Raw genomic sequence first — 23,462 nt, 5'->3', positions numbered from 1 at the left:
AAGGGAACTGAAATGCCAGTGAACTTTGGGATCAACTTCTAAAGTAAAGCACCGTTACGGAGTCATCATTTTGTTTTACCCTTTACATGACTCATGGGCCTGGCGAGTCAACTTAAGGATTTTATCCACCATGGGACAGGTCCATTTTGCTCTAAGAGGCATGTGGGCTTAGGGGTGAGAACTTTAAAAGAATATCATGGCTTCTCTTTAGTTGTGCATCACGTAATGGCTTCAAGGAGTTAGACATTTTGGAAAACATTTTACTGACTATATAAAAATATGCATGTTCCCTAAGGGTCCAACTCAGTGAATTTCCACAAATATCATGGAACCAGCATCCAGAAGTAACAAAACTGAGCTCTCAGAGTTAGTTTCTTTAGGATGATTTGTCTGAAGTTTGACAATAATTATATATGAAAAGTGGACTATTTAATATGAAAACTTGAATCTTATAGCCTTTCATGGAAAATATTGCCAAAATATTTTTCCAGATCCTTCTACTCAAATAGTAGGCTTTTCTTGAAGCCTTTCTGGTGATCACATGTTGCCTCTAGTGCATTTCATCAACAGAATCTGGAGGGGGTTACTGTAATTATAGAACAGCTAAAATAACATGTCATGTAAGGTAGCCTGTATTTGTTTTCTGAAACATTTACTATTCCTCTTTGCCATTATGGTTTCTAGACTTGGTCAGCGGGTGGAATAATCTCAAGAATCAAATCATACTCCTTCCCAAAGCGTGACCACAGAAAGGTGCTAAAGAGTCCCCTGCTTGCTGTCCCTGACTAAGTGGTAGGACAGACCCGCACTCAGCACCCACGCTCTGCCCTGTGGCTGCCCCTCCGTGTGCACTGCTGGCGACCCTCCTGCTGCTCTGGTCTCATGTCCCTGCCATGTGTAGCCCTCATGGGCAGCCCGTGCCCAGTACTCATTGTGCTTTCCATGTGGGTCCAAGTCCCTTTGCTGCAAAGTCCATCACCGTGAGCACGCTCTCTCTGCTACAGTGTGCACTTGGAAGTTGTCTCCGTCAGTGTAATAAGTGAGGGAATTCTCATATGGGAAAGTCTTTTCAAAGGAAACCAGAATCACATGCTGCAGTGTTATGGTAATTGACTAGATAAATTGCACGTTGGTGGAAGGAATAGCCAAAGTAGAGTGGGCCCTGCCCAGTGGCTACACAAGGTCATTGATTTTATAAATATCAAGTGCCATAGTAACTTCATTGTGGCTGTAGAGTTCCAACACAGAACCTGAGGTATAACATATATAAAGACAAGGTGGAATTTGAAGATTAGAACATCATTTTTACTTATGAGTCAGTAAAGCTGACATAATATGGGCTTTCCTGATGGCTCAATGGCAAAGAACCCACCTGCCAATAGAGGATACCTAGGTTTGATCTCTGGCTCAGGAAAATCCCCTGGAGAAGGAAATGGCAATCTACTCCAGTATTCTTGCCTGAGAAATCTCATGGACAGTGGAGCCTAGTGGGCTACAGTCTACAGGGTTGCAAAAGACACGACTTAGTGACTAAACAACAGCAACAAAAGCTGACATATAGTGCATATTCATATTTTGCTGTATGATTGAATTATGAGGTAAATAAAAAGGTTTTTTAATGACTCAGTTATAATGAATCACCTCCCTCAGGAAATATTTATAACATGTATATGGATTTCTTATTTTTTAGTTTTATCATTGTGGTATAAAATTATTTTATTAATAATTCTTTCCATTTTTATATCCAGTTAGTACTTTTCCAGGCATGTGTGCTTTAGTTGCTCAGTCGTGTCCAACTCTTTGTGGCCCCATGTATGGTAGCCCACCAGGCTCCTCTGTCCATGGGGATTCTCCAGGGTAGAATACTGGAGTGGGTTGCCATGCCTTCTCCCAGGGCATCTTCCCAACCCAGGGATCTAACCCAGGTCTCCCACAGGTGGATTCTTTACCATCTGAACCACCAGGGAAGCCCAGGAATAATGGATTGGATAGCCTATCCCTTTTTCAGGGGAACTTCCCAACCCAGCAAGTGAACCAGGCTCTCCTGTATTGCAGGCAGATTTTTTATCAGCTGAGCTCCCTGAGAAGCCCCTTTTCTAGACATGTCAGCATACAATCAAGCATCAGTTCATGAAGCAGATTGCCTGAAGTACTTAGCAGAAACAACGTAAATGAAAAGCATAAAAGCCCCAAGATTTTCTTTCCAAGTGGGCTGTTATATTCTAGATATTTTCAATCTTGTTGACTACAAAAAAGAGAAGTGAGTTTAATGTAGTGTTTGAGGGGGAAAGTTAGGTGATAAACCTGAATGGAGTAACTATCTGTTTTGTGGCCACATTCCCAGTCAGGGTGGATCAGCTCATGGGAAACGTCAGTTATGTTGGGGCATTGCTCTTACAGGGGTGACCCTGAGGGCTGTCCATGCCAGGGTGGCATGTTAGGAGCTGGAAGGCTGGGGAGTTGTCAAGGGAATGCATGCTAGGCCAGTACCCCGTTTGCCCCATGATTTGGTGTTTGTTTCAAGCCACCAGGGCCAATAGGTGATTGGGGCTTTGGCCTTGAAGAGGGCAACATTCCCCATGGTCCAAGGTGAACTATCCGCGGCTGCACCTTCTGGCCCTCCTGGCCCTCAACCCCTGTCAGCATTCACCCCTTCTCCTTGGGCAAGGCACACCTGGTTGTCAAGATGGCATCTCATAGGGCCATATTCTGGGGAAAATAGGCCAGATGGTGCCCCATCAACTGAGGTGATTCAAAATATGCTCTGGTTCAGGGTGCTTTTCAACCATGAGTCATCTCTGAGTCCTTAATCAAACACTGCATTGACAAAACTTCATATTATAGTACAACCTGGGGAAGGACACTGCGTTGCCCATCCATGGAGCCCCATCGGCAGGCTTAGAAACTTTCACTCACCTGGCTTCCTCGGCCCTCCATGCATGGAGTCTGTGCGGCAGCCGTGGAGGAGTCTCTGTGGACTTGGACCACACTCCTCACTCCCACCACTTGTTTATTCATCCTTCCCTTTCTGACGGCCCAAGGCTTGAGTGCTGATGCACAGTCCTCCATGGGCAGTCCCAGACATAAGCAGTTTGACTGCAGAGAAGACACAGCTTTCCACGTTTACCTTAATTCTGTAGTGTCCAAGGGCATCATTCAGGGTTCACCCAGCAGAATGTGATCAGTCAGAGGTTTATGCATGAAACGCCCACAGTGCACTCACACACATACACACACATAGGTACATTTTTAACACACATAAGTACATATTTATATAAACATCTGTATACATGTACACACACACACATATATATATTGACTTATCACTAGGACTTGCCTTACACAACTGTTGGGACAAGTTCAATGTCCATAGGGCAAGTCATCAGGAAGGGTGGATAAGCAAGGTAGAACTGTCATTAACAGCCAAGGGTCAGTCACTCCCCCTGCCCCACCCCTCTTAGAAAAGTCTCAACCTCTTCTAAGAACTCTTGACTTATTCAGTCACACCCACCCAGGATAATCTCCCTAAATAAAAGCAACTAATTAAGAATTTTAATTACCTCTCCAAAATCCCTTCACAGCAGTACCATGATCATAGTTTGAGTCAGTAACACAGCACTATCATTCAGGCCAGTCAGGGTGACACATTAAGGCGCCATCACCCCAGGAAACAGTAACCCAGCCTGTGAAGAACTAAGCCCCTCTCCTGCCCCGTGGTCCTCCCCAGCAGCCCGAAGCCCACCCACCCACAGTGATACAGAAGTATCCAGAAAATAAGATTCAGTAGGCCTTTAGATGAAAGAAGAATGTCTAAAGAAATTGAAGAAAACATCAGCAAGACTACCAAAAAATAAAAGATGTGTGGATAAGAACCAAAACGTCTTCCAAAGAAACATAATAAACTTGAAATAAATATTAGCAGTGATCATATATATATATATATACACATATCTGTATGTAAGGTCAATATCTTTACTATATAAAGAAATTATATGAATCAATAAAAGTTTTAACTATCTAATAGGTTAGTGGGCATAGGATAGTTTATAGGAAAGAAAATACAAACAGTTCTTAAGCATAGGAAAAGCTGTTGCATTTCATAATAAGAGAAATGTGAGTTAAACCTATGGTGCTCTGTTATGTCCAGCTGTAAAACTAGCCCAAATAAATAAGCTTGGTGACACCACACAACAAGTGTGTGGTTAAGTAAGCTGTACTTTATTGGAGACGTGTGAAATGGTACATGTCTAACATTGTATCATTGACAAATACTGGAAATAATCTAAAAATCAATGAGAAATAAATGAAATCAGTTATGATAAAATTCATACCATGATGGGTAGCTGAGATATAGAGTCATTTCCAAAATGCAATGTTAATTGAATATGACAAAATTGGGCACATATATATGTGCTGATACAGTGTAGAATGTTCTAGAAGAATATAGCAAATACTGATAGCACTAGTTGCCTTGGGAGTAGGAAATGGTATGTCAAGGAGACCCATTTTTTCATTGAAACCCTGTTGTGCTTTTTAAAATTTGCTCCTCTTAAATTACTTAATCACTTTTAAAAGACAATTAAATATTAGAAGCTAATTAATCTGGTTAATACTGTGGAAATACTTTTCTGGCTAAAAGAGGGCTGCTGTCTATTTAAATTTATAACAGCTTTGAAGTATGCATTGAACTTTCATAAAAGCCAAAAATATCAGTAGTTCATTAATAAAGAGAAACATTGTATGATTTAAGCAATGAATTAAAAATATTTTAATTGCTCACCAGAAATATTTTAGGAGAACTAATACTTAGGTCTTAAAAAATAAAAGAGGAATTTTCCATTATTTAACCAGTCATGAAAAAGACTTGTGGGAATTATGTCAAATATCCCATCTGTTGAGGTATAAATAACTTTCTTGACTTTGTTTATTTGTTCAGTATGAATAGTTGTTTTTTAAATAATTCAGGCACAAAATGGACATGCTAGAACCTGAATTAACTCTAGCATGCAGATAGTTAATGACAAATGTATTATGATTTACAGAATATTATTAATCAGATAATTTGAAATATTATGACAAAAACTTAAGGGCAGGAGTATTTTTCTTTAGAGATTAGTAACATTTTAACACTTGAAATTATGAATGAATTTAACTGAAGAATAATTCAAGTATAACCTACCCTATCCTTGCTTCCTGCCATCACTTACTCTAAGGACTGTTAATCCTTACATGGATAAAATTCCACCTATTGTTAGCATTGGAATATTTTTCTTTGCTGCTTTAAGTATGTAAACCAATCTTTCTATTGAGGATCACTGTCAGTTTGAAAAACAGCAGCCTTAAAGACTGTGCTTCTGTTTCAGAGTTCAAAGGCACGTTCTCTAAGATGAAACATAGCGTTCACAATTGTCTTCGTTGTGGAAAAATGTTCCAGAATTTCAAGTTCAAATCCATTTTTCATGTTTTATTCCAGCACCTACATTGCTGATTGGAATACTTCTAGAAGTTTTAACACGATTCACGAAGAATCAGCTAGGAGAAAGAAAGGAGTTCTTAAATCATACCCATGTACTTGGTAATGTGGAAGCGGTGGGCCACACCCTTGAGAAAATGTTTCCACATCATTATAAAGGACCAGGTTTAGATCTTTGCTTCTAAGGTGAAGGAAAATTAATTATGACAGCCAGGTGCTTATTTTTATGGATCTGAAGCAAACGGAAGATTATTTCATGCCCTGACCAAGGAGTGTCTGTCTTTAGCTCTGGAACCCTGGACTGGGACCAGTCATTCCGCTGAAGACCAGAACTGGGTCTGGTTTGGGCAGCTAAAATTTCTGAAGCCTGCTGGCTCTTTTTGTCATTGCAGTGGTGACAAGCATTGAATATATTGTCATCATTATTACTGCTGTTACCTGACTTGAAAATGTGTTTTAAGTCTAAAAATTAAAGTCTAGAAATGAAAATCAGAATACCTGTCAGGACACTCTCAATTAGCTCCATAAAAGCAATGTATTTTTCTCTTTTGTTCACTTCTGAGTCTATACTTCTTAAAAATAGGCACTCAAAGGATATTTGTCAAATATATTCTCTACTTGCAGCTAAGTAGCCAACAAGAGATCAAGGATCATAATTTATAACCTGTGCAGTGCTGTGCTTAGTCACTCAGTTGTGCCTGACACTTTTCAAGCCCATGGACTGTAGCGCGCCAGGCTCCTCTGTCCATGGGGATTTTCCAGGCAAGAATACCGGAGTAGGTTGCCATGCCCTCCTCCAGGGGATCTTCCCAACCTAAACAAATACTATTTTTATTATTGTGGAGTGATCTGTTTTTACTTGAATTTACAAAATGTAAAACTCGCAAATTGCTCTTTGGAAGGTGGGAAGCTAAGGTAGCTAGTGACATCTAGTGGTGTCCTGCAGGTTTAACTTTGGTTTCAAATGTCAGCAAAAGTAGGGGGAAAGCAACAGTCAACATTTCATTGATACCTTGTTCTCTATGCAGAAAAGGAGATGTTATTGATTAGGGCAGAATAAATGATAAAATACAGAGCAGAAATAATAACTACAGATGATATAATGGATCAGCAATACATTTTTCATTAAATTAAAAGGCATTTCAATTCTAAATATTAACAATATTTTCCTAGTTTATCATTTTGCCTTAGAGTTCATTGTTTACAAAGTCCTCAAATCTTCTTTTCAATCAAGCATTTGATTCCATAGGGTTTTGTTGTTGTTCTACTGAATGGTAGAATCACCAAGTGCTTTGGGAAAGATGAAACTTGCATTTGTAGCTTCATCTTCAAATAAAGTCAATACGGCCTTTTTAACAGACACAGTAGAAAAACCTCCCATTTCTTCCAAAGTGCATTCTCTGTGGAGTGTATTTCCATTTTTTGTCCCAGTCAGGGCAGGGAGGGCCAAGGGGTCCAGGCAGGGAGCTGATGTGGTTATTGAGGGAAACTCTAGATTTAGGCTGCAAAGGCTGGCGGTCTAATTGGGCAGTGTTGAAATGAAGCCCTTGAACCACCTCGGCTTAAAAGATGGGGCTCAACCTTCTCAAAAGGAGACCCACAACCCATTTTCTTATCCATAGACAAGACAGACAAGGGATGGACACCACACAGCCAATCAAAGTATGCATCAGTCTGTCCAGGGCTGTAGGCAAACTGTGGCCATCACCACTGATTCCTACTCCTCATGCCCTAGTGTCTTTTTCAGTACTTTTAACATCCCCACCTCTGTTTTTAAATTCTTCCTGGCAGGATTCATATCGCAGATCATTGCATTCTGGCTTCAAATGTAACAGTCTTCATGAAGTCTTTCTGCTCCAGAGAACATCCCACCAGGGTGGAGGGGCTGCAGTCCTGGAATACATCCCTAAGTGGGAAAAGAGTGGGAGGCCTTCCGGTGCAGAGAAGGGGTATCGGTGCCTTTTCCTTGTCCATGATGGCTGGTCCTGGGGTTATGGTTTAGCTTTTGAGTTCAGAACCTTCCTACCTCAAGGGCAAAAATCAGAGAAGTTGAAATGACAGTCAATGAGAACCTAAAAGAGAATTTATTTTTTAATTTGGAAACTATTTCAACCTTGTAGTTTGATTACCGGAGGGGACTAAGCAGAGCAGGAGTATGGCAAGCTTTGGGAATTACCTAGTTTCTCCTAGGACAGATCCGTTGAGACAGGGTAATTATAAATAAAACGTGAACTAGCTGTATATCCAAGAGTCTTATAATCATGTTAACTTTTTAAAGTGGTATATTGTTATTTGGAATTATCCACACCTATTAATAGAAGAACTTGAGAGAGAATTCATTTTTAAATCACACTAAAAGTGTTTACATTTCACACCTCCCAGTTTGAAGTTTATCTCCGTTCACTCATTCCTTCATGTTATGTTTGTTGAACTCAGTTTTATTTAGCAGTGGTTGAGTGAACAATTTAGCAACAAAGCTCTGATGCAGTAAATCAATGATTATATCCCCTGTAACTTATATTCTATTTTCATTCTTGACACATCACAGCTGTTTCTATTAAACAGTTTGATAAGAATGCTGAGAAAGTGGATCAGAAAATGGATACAATGGCATTCCATTGACACATAAGAGCAGATGTCCTTTAGCTTGTCAGAAGGGCCTTTGCCATGGTGAGCCAGGGTTCTATAGAGCTCGGTAAGCAGCAAGAAGGCAGTTTCAGGCACAGGTGACCATGTCGCAGAAGTGATGCACTGTGACTTCATTACTGTACTTTGGATCCCAAGCTGGGGATATCAGGAAGACAGGTGAACATTCTGTGTGTGCCAGTAGATAAGCGACTGTGTAAAATTCAGCTTACTGTCTGTTTCTTTAAATTTCTCCAAAATATGGCAGTATCTCATTTCTTCATGGCCAGTGTTTGGGCACTGCTGAAAAAAAAAAAAAAAAAAAACGGGTATATAAAATTTCTATCTACTCAACTTATGCCACAAAGATAATTTGAACCATGGTTTTTCTGTGAACCAAATTTAGTAGCATTATCTTTGTTTGGGGGCTTCCCGGTTAGCTTAGCTGGTAAAGAATCCAGTTGTAATGCAGGATGACCCTGGTTCGATTCCTGAGTCAGGAAGATCCCTGGAGAAGGGATAGGCTACCCACTCCAGTATTCTTGGGCTCCCTGGTGGCTCAGACAGTAAATAATCCACCTGCCATGTGGAAGACCTAGGTTCAGTCCCTGGGTTGGGAAGATCCCCTGGAAGAGGGCATGGCAACCCATTCCAGTATTCTTGCTGGAGAATCCCCATGAACCGAGGAACCTGGTGGGCTACAGTCCATGGGGTCACAAAGAGCCGCACATGAGTGAGTAACTAAGCACACACCTTTATTTTTAGTTGAGGATAAAGGTGGATTTCCACTGAGATGGAGACTTTTGGAAGGGAAAAGATATAGGAATATAACAGTGGATTTCCCCCCATTATTTCCTGCTGCAAACTGATGCAAATCAAATAAATAATAAGGAAAGTTGCCATTAATAATGGCCAGCAAGGCTTTTTATCTGCGTCAGTTACCTGCTCTGGGTACAGGGAAGAAATACCTGCCTTCAGGTTAGCAAAAACAGGCTTCCCTGTCTCAAAGGGTTGATAGATGATGATAATGACGATTGTGACAATTAACAGGTGGGGCACTAGACCCTGGGATGCTAGCAGCCGCTTCATCTTGGTACCTCTAGCTTACTGACCAGACCAACACTACCCTCTGGGATCTACCCAAATGTTGCTAGATCTCCACAGATTGTAAAGATACATGTGGATACTGGGAATTTATGGATGCTTTAGAGTTGGGAAGTGGGTTGAAGCAGCTGGTGGATACTTAATGTCTCTTTTTCAATAACTTCTCTGTAATATTAGAAAAAATTAATGGAGGAGAATGAATCCAAGGGGATAATGAAAATACTCAGCATCTTTTAGCAAGTGGAAGTAGGATTTGAAAGGGCAAGTGAGTAGGCGGGAATTCCACCAAAACAGTTCTGGTTAATTCTCTCACAACACCCCCTGGGATCCCTGCAGGTCCCTTCTGTTATAGAAGCATGAGCTTAATTTAGCCGTCACAGCATCCCATCAGTTGCCCGGAGAATGAGATAAGCCATGCTGTTGTTGTTGTTTTCCTGTCTCTTTTCCTGGTTCCTTCCTTTGTCTTCCCTGCTTAAGTTAAGATGTGATTATTTGAAAATAAAAATTAGTATGCAGGCCAACTCAACAGTGTTATTCATGAAGAAAAATGAGCTGTTATCATTTGTGTGCCTCAGGCCCGCACATCCTCAGGGAACCAGGTGGATAGTTCTACAACATTCAACCCATATGAGCCAGACCGAGGACCGTGGGCCAACGAGAGAGGTAAGAGCTGCCCCTTTAGTCCTGGGCATTCACAGCGCAAGGATGCCTCCCACAGTCCCTTGCAAATGGCAGGGCAGGCTCACCCTGCTGTCAGCAGCTGTTACAGGCACTGCTTAGCAGTGAGTGATCCTGTCATCTGGGGGCAGGTGGAAGATGCCATGTGTCTGCGAATGGTGGTGTCTGTTGGATGAAATGGTCTGTACAGCCTCCCTCACAATAAATGAGCCATATTGAAAATATCTTCCAAACCCCCTGCTTCAGAATATTTCACCTTTTCCAGTAATAACTAATGCTACTTAAAGTTTCCATTTCTAAGATCTGTTCTTGGAAAGATGTCTGTATCCAGGAGTAAATTCAGATGGAGGTCCAACAATAGGTAGCTGGTAAAAACTGAAGAAACGTCCAAGTTTTGGGATTCTAGACATGTTCAGGGAACTGCAGTGATTCTGTGAGGGCAGAAGAGGAAGCACCCCTTCAAACTCACAAGGCCTCTATTAGACTGGTCAGAAATGGGGCCTCTGGATCAGCTTCTTAGGTTTTCTAGGTGGCCCCAGGTTTTTGTTTTAGTTGGTAAACTTGATCTATTTAATGCTACAAAAAAAATCAACCCCAAAGTTAGTAGCTTAAATCAGCGACAGTTATGCAGATCAGGAATCTGGGCAAGGCTGAACTGGGCTGTGGTGGCATGGGGCCTCTTACAGGCAGATCGGGGGTGGAGCTGGGCCAGCAGGAGTGGAGACCGTGGTGGGACTAGAACCAAGGCACTGGAGGCCAGCCAGCATCTTTCATCTCCAGGATATGGAGCCTCAGAGACTCTTCATCTGATCTCTCCACCTGGGCTGGCTGGGGCATTCTCACAGCATAGAAGGAGCCAGGGAAGTTGAACAACTGCCCAGAGTCTGAAGCTTCAAGAGTCCCAGCAACCCAGACAGAAGGGGCATGGCCTTTAGGACCTGGCCTGAGTATATCACAAACATCACTACTGATGTACTCTATCGGTGGACATGATTACAGAAGCCACGGAGGGGAGGTGACGTAGACCCTGCCTCTCAGTGAAGGAGGGCCAGGATTTTCAGACAGTTTAAAGGCACCACAGTCCACTAGGAGGGCCACATCCCAGGAGGTGCTAATGGTAAAGAATTCACCTGCCAGTGCAGGCGAGGCAAGAGATACAGGCTCAGCCCCTGGGTTGGGAGGATCCTCTGGAGTAGGGAGTGGCAACCCACTCCAATATGCTTGCCTGGAAAATTCCAGAGGAGCCTGGCAGGCTACAATCCATGGGACGCCAAAGATTTGGACACAACTGAGCACATCCATCTCTGCTGCTGACAGGAAATCTCTTTCTTGATGTACTTCAGTGCAAGAACAGGGGTCAAGTACAACAAAGATGAGGGCCTTTTTCCTACCCTGCCATAGCTGTGTCTGAAGTGCTCACAGGCACTATAAATGCCCAAGATAACCAAGGTCATGAAATGCAAGGCATGACCCCAGGAGACAAGAGCAGGGGACAATGGCAGTTTCACATGGGATCAAGTTCACGGGCTGTAAGTTTCTTAACTCCTTTTCAGAAGCTCAGAGAGAAGCCTTGCCCATGGACACTGAGGTCTACGAAAGCCCCTATGCAGACCCCGAGGAGATCCGGCCTAAGGAGGTCTACCTGGACCGGAAGCTGCTGACCCTGGAGGACAAGGAACTAGGCTCTGGGAACTTTGGGACTGTGAAGAAGGGCTATTACCAGATGAAAAAGTAAGTCAAAAGTTTGCACCATTTCCCTGCACTTATTCTCATGTGAGCTTACATTCTAGAAACTACCACATATACATGTATCATGTTCTTTTAATCCCAGACACAAAATGTCATGTAGCATGGCTAAATCCTTTATGATTGACTGTACAATTTTTGTTCATTTCTGGTACAATTACAATGAAAGCATCTATTACAAATATTAACTGTGTATGTAATAGTTTAGATGTATTGTGTGTCCCTTATAGCAAATTAAGAAATAGAGTCAATGAAAATATAAGAAAATAAAAACATCATATTTTACCGCTCAAACACTGCGACCGTTAACAAACCTGAGTGTCTTTAATTTTTAGATCTTTTATGCACTTGCATAAACAATATGTATTATTTAAGATGCAATCATTCATTGATAACAGTGTTTTCACTTATTTTCTTTGATTTTTAAAAATTGTGTCTCATTTCTCTTAACCAGAAAATTCTTGATGACAAGTATCATTAGTATAATTATTTATTTGCTCTAGTCTATAATTCAAAGAACAGTATGTATGTATTATGTGTGTGCACGTGCGTGTTAAGTTGCTCCAGTTGGGTCCGACTCTTTGCAACCCTATGGACTGTAGCCCACCAGACTTCCCTGTCCATTGGGTTCTTCAGGCAAGAATACTGGAGTGGGTTGCCATTTCCTTCTCCTGAGGCTCTTCCCAACCCAAGGACTGAACCCATGTCTCATGTCTCCTGCATTCGTAGGAGGGTTCTTTACCATTAGCACCACCTTGGAAACCCTAGTATGTATTATTTAACAATTAAAATTGCTAGATTACTAAAAATCTCTTTGTATTTTATTTGGTGCTTACAAGGCATCTGTCATGGAATTTTCAGTAAAATTATTGGTTTCTAAAATCCTTTGAAACAAATCCTCTGAAAATCTATGTTCAAGCTAGGAAGTTACTGATATGAATATAATTGGGTTTGGTTGTTTGATGCTATTTTAAATTTAAGGAATTTGTATACAGTTTTTTTTCTTGAGTAGATAATTTATGTGGCTCAAGGGTCAGAAATACAAGCAAGAGTATTCACAGAAACATGCTTTTAATCATACCCCTTTCACCATATGTGTTTATACAAGTATATATATATATATATATGTTGTTGTTCAGTCACTAAGTTATGTCTGACTTTGTGTGTGTATATATATATATCTATATATGACATATGACAGGTATATTAAGTCATATATATAGATATATGACTGCTATGCTTACTTTTAAATAAATTAATATATGTCCATTATTTTGTAAATGAATATAAATTATCCTGTATTAAGGTATAAATTTTCTCAACTTGTTTGTGATACTCGATTCCTTGCTTAATTAAATATACAAATTGACAGGGACATGACTATAGATACATAATTTCAACTAGAGATGTGGGGAGAGGAAAGGCCACATAGGTTAACTGGGGGCAAAATGATGTCTTTACAGTAGTGAGTCTTCATATCAATAAGCATGACCCATTTTTCCATTTACTTGGGTCTTTAATTTCTCTGAGCAAAATTATTTAGTGTTTTGTGTACAGGTCTTGCACAGCTTCTTTGCTGGATTCATTCATAGGTATTTAATATTTTTGGTTTTATATGTGGTATAATTTTAAAATTTTTTCTTGCTATTCCTTGGCATTGCTTGAATGCAAGAATATGATTTTGTCTGTTTGCCTGATGTCCAACAACTTTTCTTAAAGTCTTCTATTATTTTTCACTCATTATTTCCAGTAGTTTATTTGTGTATTGTTTGACCCAGAAATATATCATCTATAAATAACAACAGTTTGATTTTATCCTGTCCAATTCTTATATTTTTACACTTCTTCCTTGCCTTATTGTATTAACTAGATACTGTGGTTCAATGTTAAATAAAAGTGCCAGTGGTCACATTCCTCATTCCTGATTTCAGGGGGAAAACTTTCAATATTTCACCAGTAGGTTCATAGCTGCTCTTTATCAGATTACGGAAGTTTCCTTTTATTTCTACTTTTCTGAGAGATTTGTTTTTAATTGTAAATGTGTGTTACATTTTTTTGTTTACTTTTTCTCCTCTGCTGATAGTCTTTTTCTCCTTTGTTGTGTTTATGGATGAATTACACTGATTGATTTTCAGATGTTAAACCCACCTTGCATTCCTGGAATAAACCTATCTTACTCATGAATTATATATTCATTATATCTTTCTCATAAAGCACTGAATTAAATTTTCTAATATTTCCCTTTGGATTTTTGCATCTACATTGATGGGAAATATCAGTAAATTATTTTCCTGTAATTTTTTTGTCTGGTTTTAGCATCAGGCTAATAACATCATAAAATGAGTTGGGAAGTTCCCTTCCTCTTTTTGTTTCTGGAAAAATTTGTGAATGTTCTTTCTTCCTTAAACATTGGAAGAATCAAGAGATTTGTGCTTGTTATTTTTGACCCCTACCTCACACCATACGTGAAACTAATTCCAGATGGATGGTAGACCGAAATGTGAAAGGTAAAACAATAAGCTATCTAGAGATGGCATAATATTATATTTCCCTGATCTCAGGAGGAGGATGCAGAAGCTTCTTGGGTACTGGATATGTTCTATACTTCCATCTGTGTAGGAACTACATCTTGTGTGCAATGTGTAAATACTCTTGAGTTCTACACTGCAGCTATATGTTCTTTTCTGAATGTATGTCAGACTTACTCTGTTATTATGTTATTTCACCTATTTTATTTGATACACCTGTTTTTATTTTCTACTTTTGAAGTTCAACAAAAGAGTTATACTTCCTGCATTTGTAGGAACTGTATCATGAAAAGATGCAGCTTTTCAAATTGTATATAGTTAAATGCTATTTATTTCTTTAAGCCCCCACCATGTCAGGGTATTTTCAAGAGTTCACACATGACTTAGATGATGCTTTTATTCGAAAATGGAAAAAAATTAGTTTTTTTTCAAGCTTTTTGAAGCATGCTTAAAATGAACAAAACTCAGTTTTTAGAAGTGTTTTGTAAATTATAAGCTTCAACAGTGCATGCTTTTTAATTCTGCATCTAGAAATTCATTGTAACATATATTAAAGGCATGCTGTAATTACATACATTACACATAATGATGTGATAAATCTCAAGACGTTACTGGAATCCATGCATGTCAGTTTTTAAAGTTTGTTTGAAAGTTATTTAAATATTCTACAGTGTGTCAGCTTTCTGGTTGGTTGGGGCATTCTTTGGCACTCTCCCATTATTTTCAACTAATTACGTATTACTCCTTGTCTATAAAATGAGAGAACATGATTGAAGAATTAGCCATGTACAACATGGCTTCTTCAGACACATTTCCACTCTGTGGCAGATATTTCCATTACTTCATTTCCAGCACAGGAATTATGTGTCATGGAAGATAATTATCCATACGTGAACCACTTTGAAAAGTTTCTTATGTGTTTTGATTTCTTTTGCAGAGTTGTGAAAACAGTGGCTGTGAAAATCCTGAAAAATGAGGCCAATGACCCTGCTCTTAAGGATGAGTTATTAGCAGAAGCGAATGTCATGCAGCAGCTTGACAACCCTTACATTGTGCGCATGATAGGGATATGTGAAGCTGAGTCCTGGATGCTGGTCATGGAGATGGCAGAACTTGGTCCACTCAACAAATATTTACAACAGAACAGGTATCCTTAGGTGCCCCAGCAGCTCATATGTGAGGGGCAGGGCCTGCCTGCCCAATGCACATCATAGCCTGATTTCTTCCAGAACCCTTGTCTCCTCCGGTGCCTTCCAAGAGTTGGCCCACACTCAAGGACCTTGAGTGGGGAGGTTTGAAAGCTGTAGTCTTTGGATCAAGTGTTCTTTACCTCTTAATGTATAAAGAAAAACTCTAATTCAACAATTTGGTCTCCTTTGCTCATGTCATACTGGCCTGGTGATAAAGTCAGCCCTAGACTATCTTAGCAAGCATTCTCCTCTCACCAGGCAGAAAGAATGTGCTCTTTTAAAAGAAACAATTAAATAAACATTTTATATGGGAAAACAATGATATTTTACATATCTGGCTACCTACTGCATTCCCATAAGTAATTATTTTTGAAAATATCCATTGCTGTTAATTCATGGCAACCATCAATGGAGTAATCATGCTATGCTCATCTCTAGTCATGGTTGAGATAGAGAATCATGAGGAATAAATCATAACAATGGCCACTGATTACTTTATCCCATTTGTACCTATGCTTGTACTTCAGTGGGACTCAAGGTTGGTGTTCTTACCTTTTCAATATTGGAATGAGGGTTCTAACTGAACCCTGATTCTCCATGAGCCAGGTCTGACCACCCTGTTATACTGCTTTTCAGGTAATTCTAGCAGCTGAATACCAGTCACTGCCACTTGTGACTCTTGCTTTAGAAGAATAGGAAATAAGTAGGTTCATATTCTCCCTGTGTGAGAAGCATGGTTGGTTGTTCTGAAATGGACTCCTGTTCACTATCATTAATGACATATGTGTGGCTTTCAGGCATGTCAAGGATAAAAACATCATAGAGCTGGTTCATCAGGTGTCTATGGGAATGAAATATTTGGAAGAGTGCAATTTTGTGCACAGAGATCTGGCTGCAAGGAATGTATTGCTGGTTACTCAACATTATGCCAAGATCAGTGATTTTGGACTTTCCAAAGCACTTCGTGCTGATGAAAGCTACTACAAGGTATGAACAACTCACCCACCATTGAGAGCAGCTGGTAGTAAAAATCTGAAATGCAAAAATATGGTTCTTTATTTTATTTTGGTAAGATTTCAAGAAGCAGTTTCCCTATAGAAAAATAACTGTGTAAGAAATGTTCTTCTTAAGCTTTGATTCTATTGTTAAAAAGATGGAAATACTCTAATATGTCACAACTTGAGATTTACTCTGAATAGTATCTTCCAAACTATGTTCCTTAGAACAATAGGGAATCAAGGTATTAATGATGATTCATCTGGAAAAAAACAAGAATAGAATTCATTTGTTAAATTACTTTGGAAAATACATATTGGACAGGTTGACTCTAGTAGGATTTTTCAAAGCTCCTCTATGAACCCTCAAATGAACTAATAGCAAGTAAAAGAAGGGAAAAAAGTAAACAGCCCCATCTTCATATGAACTCAGTCACAGAGTGTATGTAGAGTCTACCCTGACCCATTGGAAAATGTAACAGAGACGAGATAGCAGAAAAGGGTGTCAAGAACATATTCTCAACTCTTCATGTCCCTGGGAATGTCTAACAGTCTCAGAAATAGATGACATACCCTGATGATCTAACTAGTGAATGGCAGGGTGAGAGTTGTGGACTTTCCCTGAGTGCCACACCACAAAGTGGCTGGAGAAGACACCTAAGTGACCACATACACCCACTCATGCTTTCTCTGAGTGGGTATGGCAGATGGTGATGGATAGCAGATCTCAGTCAGTGAAGGGTCAGCGCAAAGGCTGAGCAACAGAAGCAGAGCTCCCATCACAGCTCCTCACTCCATTCTTCATAGACAAGCTGGCCCCAGAGAAGCCACTTCAGAAATGACCCAGAATGTGTAAAGCATCAAATGATCCTTTTGATGGGACTGCTAGGAGATGGAGCAAAAGAAACAATGGACTTCAAATAATAACCACACATACACACTAGAAAAAAAAATAGATTTTAAAGTTAGAGACACTTTGGAACATGCACTTTATGAGAAGTAGGAAGAAGGAAATACAGACTCTAAAGCAAGGGCTTAAAGAGGAGACGGAGAAGTTGAGATAACAAATGGTCCCAAAACTTGTTGCATTAAAACAACACCAAGCACTTACTTACTCACAGTTCTGCGGTGTGGGCAGGGCTTGGTGGAAATGGTGCATCTCTGCTCCATACAGTGTCATGGGGGTGGTTCCAAGCGGTCAGGAGGATTTATTTCCACTCTGCTCACTCACACCACTAATGACTCATTTGACATGGGCCATGATCTGGGACTTTCACTGGTCTGTATCCATTTAACAATAACTTATCTACATGTGGCCTCTCCATGTACCCCAGGCTTCCTCACAGCATGGCGACTGGGTCCTGAGACCAAGTTACTCAAGAGGCAGGAAGTAGAGATTGTCACACTCTTAACTTCAGGGCCTAGGAACTGGCTTACAGTCTTGTCCACTTATTCTGCTGGTCAGAGCAACCCCAAATCACCCATATTCAAGGCAGAAGGGAGGAATATCGAAGACCATGAGGGTCAATTTTTTCAACTGCCACAGATATTAAACAGCATATTTTGAAAAGGGAACAAGCAGATCTCTAAAAATCTATAAAGAAGGGAAGAAAATATAGAAGACAGTGTAGAAATAAAAGGCAAAGGATCAGGAACAAGACAGTGGGGTAGGAGATCCAGATTCTGTCCTCCAAAAATGATCAATGGTCAGATAGCTATCCATGAATAAAACAGCTTTGAGAGAACTCTTGTTCATTCACTCAGTTATGTCTGACTCTTTGCAACTCCATGGACTACAGCACGCCAGGCTTTCCTGTCCTTCACTATCTCGCAGAGCTCCAGAGAGAACTCTGGAGTCCACTTAAAAAGCGTTAGCAACACAGCAGAATGAAAGCCATGAGAATAACTGCACTAAAAGGAAAGAACACTAGCTTCATTTTTCCTGCATCATCCCGTCCTTCAGGTCAGTACCACTCAGTGCCAGGCGAGAACGCAGCTAGAAAGAGTTCTCTTCACCAGGAAAGGAAAGCCTCAAGAATTCCAGACCCCTATCTCTGCTTCAAGAGCCCCCGACCCCTTCGTCCTCTCCTCAGGGACCCCAGACTTCTTATCAACCTGCCTAGGAATTGATTCTCTCAGGACTTCCCCGGGGGTCCAGTGGCTAAGAATCCACCTTCCAATACTGGGAACATGGGTTCAATCCCTGGTCAGAGAACTAAGATCCCTCATACTTCAGGGTAGCTAAGCCTATGCACCACAGCTTGCACACCACAACAAAGGCTCAACACAACCAAAACACTGTTTTAAAGAAAGGAATGAGGAAAGCCTATGGGACTCACGGGACACCATAAAGCGAAATGAGTTATGCATTATTGAAGTCCAAGAAGAGAGAATGAAAGGGGCAGAAAGCTTGTTTTAGAAATAATGACTGAGACTTCCCAAATCTGAGATTTGGGCATCCAAGTTCATGAAGCTCATAGGTCCCAGATAAATTCAGTTGAAATAGATCTTCTCCAAGACACACAATAATAAAACTGTCAAAAATCAGAAAAAGAATCATAAATGCAGCAAGAGAAAAAAATATCTTGTCACTTACAAGGGAGCTCCCCCTAAGGCTACCAACAGATTTCTCAGCACATATCTGTAAGCCAGAAGAGAGTGGAATGATACAGTCAATGTACTGAAAGAAAAAAAAAAAAGCCAACCAAGAATACTATAATCCCAAAGAACGCTTTATGTCCTTCAGAAATGAAAATGCAATAAAGACTTTCCCAGCCAAAAAAGCTGGGGGAAGATATTACCACTAGACCTATGTTATACGAAATTCTGAATTCTTCAAGCTAAAATAAAAAGAAGCTAATTAATAACATTAAAAATATGAAAATATAAAGCATACTGATAAAGGTAAGTATATAATCAAATTTAGCATTCCCCATTACTATAATATGGTGTTGTGTTAATCACTTAATGCTGGCATAAGGGCTAAAGGACAAAAATATTAAAAATAGCTATGGCTACAATAATTTATTAATGGATATATGATATAAAAAGACTTTAATTGTGATATCAAAAACATAGCATATATGAGGAAGAGTGAAAGGGTAAGAGTATTTTCATACAATCAAAGTTAAGTTGTTATCACCTTAAAATAGATTTATATTTGTAAGATATTTATGTAGGCCTTAGGGTAATCACAAGGAAAAAACTTGCAGTAGATGTACAAAAGATAGAGCAAAAGAAACTAAGTATACCACTATGGAAAATCATCAAATCACAAAGGAAGACAAGAGAGGAAGAAATGAACAAAGGAAATCTAAAATACCCAGAAAACAATAATATGATATTAGTAAATCTTTACCCATGAGTAACATTAATAATTACTGTAATTGTAAATGGATTAAATCTGTCAATCAAAAACCATAGACTGACTAAAAGGGCAAAAAAAAAAAAAAGACCCAGCTAATATGCTGCCTAGAAGAGACTCATTTCAACTTTAAGGACACACAAAATCTCCAAGTGAAGAGATGAAAAATATATACCTTACAAATGGAAACCAAAAAGTAGCAAATGTACCTAGGTTTATATCATACAAATAGACTTCAATCTAAAAACCTTAGCCAGAGACAAAGGAGGTCAGTCATCATATAATGATAAAGGGGTCAATTCATAAAGAAGATATAATAATTGTAAATATACATGCCCCAACATTGGAGAACCTAAATATATTAAGAAAATGCTAACATATATGAAGGGAGAAATAGATAACAATATAATAATTGTGGGAGCTTTCAATACCCCACTTTTAACAATAGATAGGTCATACAAACAGAAAGTCAGTAAGGAAACATTGGACTTGACCTATACTTTAGACCAAATCGACCTCACAGAATTCATAAGAGAATTCTATCAAACATACCAAGAAGAATTAATGCCCAAAATAGAAGAGGAGGAAATACTCTCAAATTCATTTTACACGGCCAATGTTATCCTGATACCAAAGCCAGATACAAGGAAAGAAAACTAGAGACCAATATCCCTGATGAACTTAGATGCAAAAATTCTCAACAAAATACTAGCAAATTTAGCAGCACGTTACAAAGATCACACATCATGGTCAAGTGGGTTAATTTTTGAATGCAAGGCTAGTTCAATATATGCAAATCAGTAAATGTGATACCCCATATTAATAGAATGAAAGATAAAAATCATATGGTCATCTCATTAGATGCATAAAAGGCATTTGACAGAATCCACATTATTTCATGATAAACAGTCTCATAAAGGTTGGTATAAAAGGATACCTCAACACAATAAAGGGCATGTATGCAAGCCCACAACTGATGTCAAACTCAGTGGAAAATGGTTGAAAGCTTTTTATCTAAGATCAGGAATAAGATGAGTGCTTATTAAACAGTACTGGAAGTCCTAGCAAGAGCAATTAGGGGAAAAAAGGGCTTATGTATCAAAGTTACCTCAAGTTAAAAAAAGAAATAAAAGACATCCATACCTGAAAGGTAGAATAAAGTTGTCTTTATTTACAGATGACATAATCTTATACAGTTGACCCTTGAACAACACAGATTTGGATTGTGCAGGTCTGCTTACACATGGATTTCTTTCACTAAGTATGTACTATAGCACTACATATTTCCTTATTGGTTGAATCCATAGATGCAGAACCATGAAGATGGAGAGCCAACTGTAAGGTTATACATGGATTTTTGAGTATATGAAGTGTTGGCACCCTGAACCTCCACACTGTTTAACCCCCACATTGTATATAGAAAACCCAAAAACTGCATCAAAAAGCTGTAAAAACAAGTAAACAAATTCAATAAAATAGCAAAACACAAAATCAACATACAAAAATCAATTGCATGTCTATACACTAACAGTGAACTATCTGAAAAAGACATGAAGGAAAAGCTTTCATTTACAATTGCATAATAATAGATATTTAGGAATAAATTTAGCCAAGAAAGTTAAAAGATCTGCAGACTGAAAATAAGACATTGATGAAAAATTGAAGAATACACAAATAAATGGAAAGATATCCTGTGTTCATGGATACAAAGAGTTAATATTGTTAAAATTACCATACTACACAAAGCCATCCTCAGATTCAATACAAATCCCTACAAGAATTCCATTTTTCACAAAAATAGAAGAAATAATCCTAAAACTCATATGGAACCCCCAAAGACCCTGAATAGACAAAGCAATCCTCCAAAATAATGAAGCTGGATGCATTATGCTTCCTGACTTCAAACTATACTATGAAACTATAGTAAACAAAACAGTGTGGTACTGACATAAAAACAAACATGAAAACCAATAGAACAGAAGCAAGAGCCCATAAACCTATGCATATATAGTCAAGTAATATTTGATAAGGGAGTCAAGGATATCCAGCGGGGAAAAATACTCTTCAAAAACTGGATGTTCACATTCAAAAGAATGAAATTGGACTCCTGGACTATAACACTCACAAAAACTAACTCAAAGTGGATTAATGAATTTAAATGTAAGACTTGAAACTATAAAACTCCTAGAAGAAAACATATGGAAAAAGCTCCTCAGCATTGGTCTTGGCAATGATTTTTTTTGGCTATGACATCCAAAGTACAAGCAACAAAAGCAGAAAGCAAAAAGCAGGACTACATCAAACTAAAAAGTTTTCTGTATAGCAAAAGAAACAATCAACAGAATTAAAGGTCAGCCTAGAGAATGAGAGAAAATATCTGAAAAACTATCTATCTGATAATTGGTAATTATCAAAAATATATAAGGAACTCATACAACTCAATACAACTCAGTAGCAAAAAATCCAAATAATCCAATTTTTAAATAGGCAAAGGACCATAATGGAAAGATTCTATTTTTCCTATATTTCTATAATAAAAGAAGACATATAAATAGCCAACAAGTATGTGTAAGGGTATTCAACATCACTAAGCAACAGAGAAATGCAAATCAGAACCACCATATGTCTCCTCATACCTGTTAAAATGGCTGTCACCAAAAAGATAAGAGATAGATAATGTTATTGAGGATGTGGAGAAAGAGGAACCCTTGTGCACTATTGGTAAGAATATAAATTTGTACAGTCACTATGGAAAGCAATGCAGAGTTTCCTCAAAAAATAAAAACAGAACTACTGTTATCATTCAGCAGTCCCACTTCCAAGTATATATTCAAGACAATGAAATCACTATCTGGTAAAGATAGCTCTCATGTTCATTGTGGCATTATTCACAATGGCCAAGACATGGGAACAATCTAATATCCATCAATAGATGAATGGATAAAGAAAATGTGATGTGTATGTGAGTGTGTCCATGTGTGTGTATGTGTGTGTTGGCTTAAAACTATAGACAAATACATGGGGAATATCCAGCCATAGAAAAGGAGGAAATCCTGCCATTTGAAACAACATCAACATCCCTTGGGGGCTTTCCTAGTAGCTCAGCTGGTAAAGAATCCACCTGCAATGCAGGAGACTCTGGTTTAATTCCTGGGTTGGGAAGATCCCCTGGAGAAGGGATAGGCTACCCAGTCCAGTATTCTTGGGCTTCCCTGGTGGCTCAGATGGTAAAAAATCTATCTGCAATGAACCCAGGGAGACCTGAGTTCAATCCCTGGGTTGGGAAGATCTCCTGGAGGAGGGCATGGCAACCCACTCCAGTATCCTTGCCTGGAGAATACTCATGGACAGAGGAGCCTAACTAGCTAAAGTCCATGGAGTTGCAAAGAGTCAGACACACCCAAGCGGCTAAGCACAGCAGAGCACAGCACACAGACATACCTTGAGGACATTACGCTAAGTGAAACAAGTCAGCAAAAGATAAATACTATATGACCTCACTTACATGGTAGAATCTAAAAAACGCTAAAGTCATAGAAACAGAGAGTAGATTGTGGTTGCCAGGAGCTGGGAGGTGGGGGAAATGAGAAGATGTTGGTCAAAGGGCACAAACTTCTAGTTATAAAATCAATTCTGGGGCTCTAACCTACAGTATGGAGCCCAGAGTTAAGAGTACTACATTGGGTGTGCTCATACTCAGTTGTGTCCAACTCTTTGTGACCCCATGGACTGTAGCCCACCAGGCTCCTCTGTCCATGG

The 23,462-nt window shown here is 39.2% G+C and overlaps 1 protein-coding gene across 2 annotated transcripts in view; it reads left to right on the top strand.

Moving 5' to 3' along the window:
- The window catches only part of SYK (spleen associated tyrosine kinase), a 56,590-nt gene that overhangs the window by 23,377 nt on the left and 9,751 nt on the right, over window positions 1-23,462 (top strand). Inside the window, exons 6-10 of one of the 2 annotated variants that reach the window (XM_068973948.1) lie at window positions 685-753; window positions 9,778-9,865; window positions 11,434-11,611; window positions 15,092-15,301; window positions 16,142-16,331. In XM_068973948.1, coding sequence (XP_068830049.1) covers window positions 685-753; window positions 9,778-9,865; window positions 11,434-11,611; window positions 15,092-15,301; window positions 16,142-16,331 — 735 coding nt within the window. The remainder of the gene's footprint in view (window positions 1-684; window positions 754-9,777; window positions 9,866-11,433; window positions 11,612-15,091; window positions 15,302-16,141; window positions 16,332-23,462) is intronic. The other variant, XM_068973949.1, reaches the window with a different exon arrangement.

Source organism: Capricornis sumatraensis, chromosome 6 (genome assembly GCF_032405125.1).
Source record: "Capricornis sumatraensis isolate serow.1 chromosome 6, serow.2, whole genome shotgun sequence".
Taxonomy (NCBI): Eukaryota; Metazoa; Chordata; class Mammalia; order Artiodactyla; family Bovidae; genus Capricornis; species Capricornis sumatraensis.
Note: the sequence above shows the minus strand (reverse complement) of the source record. Positions and strands in the feature narration are given on the sequence as shown.